This window comes from Centruroides sculpturatus, unplaced genomic scaffold, assembly GCF_000671375.1.
Source record: "Centruroides sculpturatus isolate CEXI.00-Female unplaced genomic scaffold, Cexi_2.0 scaffold1119, whole genome shotgun sequence".
In the NCBI taxonomy this organism is placed as follows: Eukaryota; Metazoa; Arthropoda; class Arachnida; order Scorpiones; family Buthidae; genus Centruroides; species Centruroides sculpturatus.
The window spans coordinates 242,258-248,771 of NW_019385463.1; the positions used below are offsets into that span (position 1 = coordinate 242,258).

The 6,514-nt window shown below is 30.6% G+C and overlaps 1 protein-coding gene across 1 annotated transcript in view; it reads right to left on the bottom strand.

The window, feature by feature from the left end:
- Positions 1–1,145: 1,145 nt before the first annotated feature.
- The window catches only part of LOC111639240 (probable ATP-dependent RNA helicase DDX49), a 39,689-nt gene continuing 34,320 nt past the window's right edge, over positions 1,146–6,514 (bottom strand). Inside the window, exon 9 of the mRNA XM_023385051.1 lies at positions 1,146–1,396. Within this exon, the coding sequence (XP_023240819.1) occupies positions 1,176–1,396 (221 nt within the window). The 3' untranslated portion in view covers positions 1,146–1,175. The remainder of the gene's footprint in view (positions 1,397–6,514) is intronic.

Consider the following 6,514-nt stretch of genomic DNA (forward strand, 5'->3'; position numbering starts at 1 on the left):
AAAACGTGTACGTCGGACGTTCAGCGTCGCCTTCCTGTAAGCCTAGACGTTTGACAATGGCATTTGGAACGTCAGTGGAATCATGCTCGACGTTCCAAACGCCATTGTCAAACTTCTAGGCTTACAGGAAGGCAGCGCTGAACGTCCGACGTACACGTTTTCGCGTTGAAAACTTCGGCCGCAACCTCTCTATTTACAGGTGTAAATCATTTCATTGTTATCCACATTTGATATCATCACTTATAACATACTGTCATGATGCTCACGACACAACTGTCAAGAGTTAATGCGATTAAAGAAGTGTAGTGACAGCGGGCCAATAGAGAGCAGGGTGCGCGATCCTTGCCATATAATGCGATTTGCACGCTAATTTTCGTGTGTTAATCAAGCCGAATAGTTTGGCCGAATATACTATTCGTTACATCACTAGTCTGAATTGCTCATCACAATTATATTTATGATAGTAAACCTAGAACTGAATGGACTTCGACATATCTTTATTTATGAAAATTTAATTATGTTGAAAAACAAGTGAAAACGAGAGGATTAAAAATGTTACATCATTTTTACTTTTTTTTTCCGCCATGAGAACCGAAAAAATCTTTTTACCCGTATCGATCGTGGGTTCGGCCAAGTCCAGTGGAGCGAAGGAGTCCGACATATCTGGGACGGATGATCGAGCAGCTAATTAAGGATGCAGCCTATCACTTTGGGGGACTCAGATCGAATCATTACGATACCCGTCAGGATTCGATCTGAGTCCCCCAAAGTGACATCCGGACGGACCACTCAGGATCGAATCCTGAGTGGTCCGTCCGGATGTCAGGCCGCTCCGTTGTAGGCCTGGCCGAATCCACAATGGGCACGCTAAAAAATCTCTCTTAGTGCCCACAGAGCGGAGAGTTAGCGAGACCCACTCGGCCTTATTCCAGTCCGGATGGCTGACACTAACCGCTTAGCCACCCCGCCAGCAATGTTTTATTTAAATGTTATTAAATTCAATTAAATTTTTTAACGTAAAGTAAAACTGTTGAAGTTAACGAATTATTTTTCTATAATCTTTTCTTCAATTTTAAGTAAACGAATAATGATTTGAATTTAATGGATAATAAAATTAATACTTTTATTAAAAGAAAGGACAAACGTTTTACTATCAATACTTTTAACGTTTTATTTCAATTTTCTAATAGTTTTTTTTTCTTCTTTTGTTTGTTGTTTACTTTGTCCGATTTTTTCGTTACACTATCCTTTGGTTTCTTTTTATTCTCTGCTTCTAAAATTTTCCGCTTTTTCTGATTTATAATTTTTCTTTCACCAAAGTCTGTTTCTCCTAGTCGTATTTCTGCTTCTCTCATTGCCACAGACACTTGCAACATTATATCCAGCACCCTTTTTTCTTTAATAAAAGTAAATTTCATATTTCATTAATATCATAGTAATATAATAATAAAATTAAGCAAATATGAAACCAGTAAACATTTTTATTAATAATAAAACTAATAATTAACTTAATAGAAATTTGTTTCACATGTTTCTTAATTGAAATTTCACAAGATATTTATAATTTTTATATGTATTATTTTAAGTATTAAAACAATACTGTATATGCCAATATTTTTATACCTGTATTTAAATTTTACAAAGTTGCCCAAGAAATGGCATTCCATTAACAGTGTGATGTAAAATTTCTGTTTGATTTATTTCCAAAATAAATAGAATCATAATAATTAATAAAATGGCTAGAATAATAATAATACATAAATGTATTCAACAAAATAGAATAACAATAAATGTCTTCTGCTATAAATCAATAAATAATAAAAAGTGGAATCTGCTGTAGAAACTGTTGTTCTTGAGGTTGTAATAAGTTAAAATCTTAAAAATTTATGATCTGAAAACAAATGTCAAAATAATGATAGTGGCAAGCAATAATTCTATAAAATTAATCTACAGAGTGATTCAAAGGGCAATCTTAAACTTCAGGAGCATACAGACAGGTTCAAATGGAGCAATATTTGAATAGAAACCAGTGTTCATAGACATAATCCCGAGTCAGTACAAGCCTTCTTTAGGAGCATATCAAAAGCTTCCTTTACAAGACACAAGTGGACAACCCAGAAACACTATCAGCCAGAATTCTTGCAGCAGAGGATGTAGTTAAGAGGCGATGTCTTAAGATATTTGAGAGGGTGCATGAGAGTTTCTTTTAAAGATGCAATGTGTGCATCAAGTGTGGGGATCACCAAGTCAAAAAGCTTTTGTAACTGCATCGTTTTGTATGTACAGTATTACATTTACATTCACATGCACCGTTTCATTATTAAATGTTTTTATTGATATGTTTTATTTTGTCATGCTATCTATGGTATAGTTCCTTACATTAGATGGCTTGCACTGACTTAGGATTATGTCTGTAAACACATTCTTATTTGAAAGTTGCACTATTTCAACTCCTCTAAACAAGTCCTGAAGTTTGAGACAAACCTTTTGAATCACCTAGTATATAGTGATTCACTAATGGTGTGCAGTAGTTTTTTTCTTGAAAACCATCAGAGATAAGTGGATGAGACTAATTACCAAGTTTGTAGAATAGATAGGGACAAATTTGGTGACCTCGAAAATCAGCAGTTATTAGACAAAGCAAAATTGGGATTTTCAAATTATAAAGGATGCTTTTGAGCCATTATATAATTATATGGATTGTACAAAAAAAAAATAAAAAGTAGAAAAGTAGAAGCTGAAAATTCTAAACAAAAAAAAAAAAAAAAAAAAAAGTAAACACCATTTGTAACAGTTCACATTTTCTTAAACCTAATGGTCTTCAAGATATCAGCCAGTTTCTGTTAAAAATCTGATTCCTCTTTTTTTCTGAAAGTTTCTATACCAGGAAGTTTACCAGTTTAATTATCAAAAAGCTTTACATAATAGAAAAATGATAGTAATGAAAGTACATTTCAAAATTTATTTAAATTAGATGCTAAGAATGTGTATACAGGGATTTATTCTTCTAGGATCGGCATTTCATAATTTACATCTATTAATCTTATGAAAACTTTCCAATATTCTGATTTTCATGTTTTCAATAGAAGGATGCTAAAAGCAAACCCATATTGTCCTTTGCCCTCATAGACTGGCATATAGATTTGCAGTTTGTGAATAATTTTGGTGACATGTGCCTAAAGTCATCAGCATATCAAATGCTTCTTTATTTGAATAACTTATTTTCATGAAAATAGAGGAAACAAGTAAAAATAAAAACACAAAAATGAAAAAGATTACTCCAAACATGGCATTCCTTCGTGTCTTTGAAAAGGCATTCCTTCGTGTCTTTGAAAAAGTAACAATTCAATTTATTCAAAGAATACTTGTTCAACTATCTGATACAATAAGATAAAGAACAAAAACTGATAAACTTAGTTCCCAGCATAGAAACTTTTAGGAAAAAGAGAAATCAGATTTTTAGCAGAAATTAGCTGATATCTTGAAAACAATTAGGTTTAAGAAAATGTCACCTATTGCAAGAAGTGTTTATTTTGTTACATACAATTCCTATAATGGCTCAAAAGTACCCCTTAAAATTAAAAAAAATATATTTTGTATTCTCAATACTACTAATTTTCAAGGTCATCCAAGATCACCAAAATTGTCCTAGTCTACTCTATGAACTTGATAATTAGTCTCATGTTATCTCCAATGGTTTTCAAGAAAAACCTATTGAACAATCCTGTAAGTGTCATCCTGTATAGTCAAAGAAGTTCACTAAAAACAAATATCCTAATTGAAAATCTTTAATTTATTTTTATAACTGGAATAAGATTATACTTGAAAAAGGACTCAGTTGATTATCTGATAGTACTTATTTAATATATAATAAGTATTATCTTATATAAATCATTTTCAGATTATTTAATCTTAAAATTTGATAACAGTCAACTAAACTAAGTTTCTAAGTTAATAATAAGAGTGCCATCAATACTTAAATTCAATATAAAAATATAAACACAAATGAATTTTTAATGAGTACTTTCATTTTATTTCACTTGAACTCTTCTTAACATCTTTAGATAAATAACAATTAAATAGATTGTTTTCAATTTTGTTTCAAATGAAACAATCATGTGGATTTAAAACCAATATATAACAATAAAATTAGAAGAAAAAGCACAGACCATAACCTTCAGAGAGGCTCAGAAGAAAATGAAGAATATTTGTCTAAATATGAAAAATTACATATACTGTAACATAATTATATCAATGGAATTATATTTTATAATTTAAAACTAGCCTTTTTACAATAGCATTAATGCAAACTTTCCTGCATTTGGCAGCAAATCATTATATTTGACACTTAGATATTTCCTTTAATAAAATTACTCATACTATATTTTCATATTCTTTCTTAATACATTTATTGAGAATCTACATTTTGATTACCATAAATAATTTCTAATAAACAGAGTATAAAATTTTTTACTTAAGGATACCATGATCAGATTTTAATAGGGGTTTGATGGAAAAGAAAGAAGAAAAAAAAGGAATTTAAAATGAATGCAAATAAAAAAAAACTTTTTAAATGACCACTTATGCTGCATTCAAAGTTTCAAAATACAAGCTTCATATAGAATTACTTTTCTTCAAAAATCCATTAATAGTTTTAAGTCTTTTTCATTACAATTCTAATGATTTTTCTCTAAACTTAAGTATAAATTTTGATATATCTCAAATTCAACAAAAATATTAAGAGAAAAAATTCAACAATGAGTTGTATAACTTTCCCGACTNATATTTATTTTATTTGTACAAAATAAAAAAATAATTTTTAATGATACAACAGCCACGATTATTATTTTAAAAAGTTTACATTAGGCTTAACATCGACGAAAATTCAACGCGAAGCGACATGCAACGAAGAAAAATTTCAACACGGGATAGGTTAATATATTTTTTCGTGCATAATCGGTTATCCGAAAAACAAGTTATCCGAACAACCCCAGTCCCCAATTGATTCGGATAAACGACGCTCTACTGTATATATATATATATATATATGCGTGCTAATAAACTAAAACCGATATTTTTACATTCAAACAATTATTATGTGACACTTAACAATCGGAGCAGATAATGCGTGATCATTTTCAAAAAATTAACCTTAGAAAGAAATAAGAAATTAATCGTAGATTTTCTTTTTTTTAAAAATAAATATATAAAATATAAACGACTGTTTTCCGGAAATCTATTTTCACGTTACTGTATAAGTAATAGAACAGTCAAAACAACAAATCGTAGAAAAAGACTTGATAATACATTAGGCCTTTTCTCTGCCAACCTGAAGAATCCGGATTCATTCAGAGTTAGAAACATTTCCTGAATTTGTCGGCCGCTTATATTGTGGGCCTGCCAAACCCGTAATGGGCTTGATTAAAGAAAAAGCCCTCTTAGTGTCTACAGTATGGAAAAAGTAAATAAAAAGTAAATTAGGAAGCTTCTATAAATTATGTAGCGTCATTTTTTACGATTTTTACTACCATCCCACCCCTCGTAACGCATTATAATACTACTAGACCTCAAGGGTGTATACAGCAGTGCGCTTATGGTGCTGAAGTACTTCTAAAGCGACACTTTTGTTGCTTTAAAATATAGGCCTATAATAGCGCATATCGTATGACGTCAATTAGGTTAACTAAAGTAATTCTAAGGTAATTGAGTAACGTTCTCCGAAAAACAACGGGGCACGTGCCTTAGTCCTCCCGAATCTGCCTTGAACAGTACCCAAATTCTCACTATCTTGGATATTCACTGATAGACCCTTATTAAATTACATAACTACAAGAACAACCCTCTACTGTTGTTGGAGTTTCCAATACAAAGACTTGGTCATAAACAGAATAGTTTCATAGTAATATCGCACTTTACAAATTAATTTTCTATATAAATACCATAAATACAAGAATTTTCTACACGACTCGAAATTTTAAATAATTGAGTATGCACATGGTTTATTCAGCAACGAAGATCGAATTGTAACATTCGCCTGTTAAAGTAAGAAATTTTTGTCCAGCTTTAAAACATGCTCACGTGACAATAATTTTAGTTGCTTAGGTAATTTACATTGTGCAGACAGAAAGAAACTTCAAACCAATTATCTCAATACCATTCCATATAAATAGACAAGTTTAGATTTTTATACAGTAGAGCGTCGTTTATCCGAATCAATTGGGGACTGGGGTTGTTCGGATAACTTATTTTTCGGATAACAGATTATGTACGAAAAAATATATTAACCTATCCCGTGTTGAAATTTTTCTCTGTTGCGTGTCGCTTTGCGTTGAATTTTCGTCGATGTTAAGCCTAGCGTAAACTTTTTAAAATAATAATCGTGGCTATTGTATCGTTAAAAATTATTTCTTTATTTTGTACAAACAAAATAAATATATTGAAAAATATAAAAACAATAAAAAAATTATACTTCAGAGTTAATTTAGTATCAAAAACGTAAAATATTTGAGTAGCC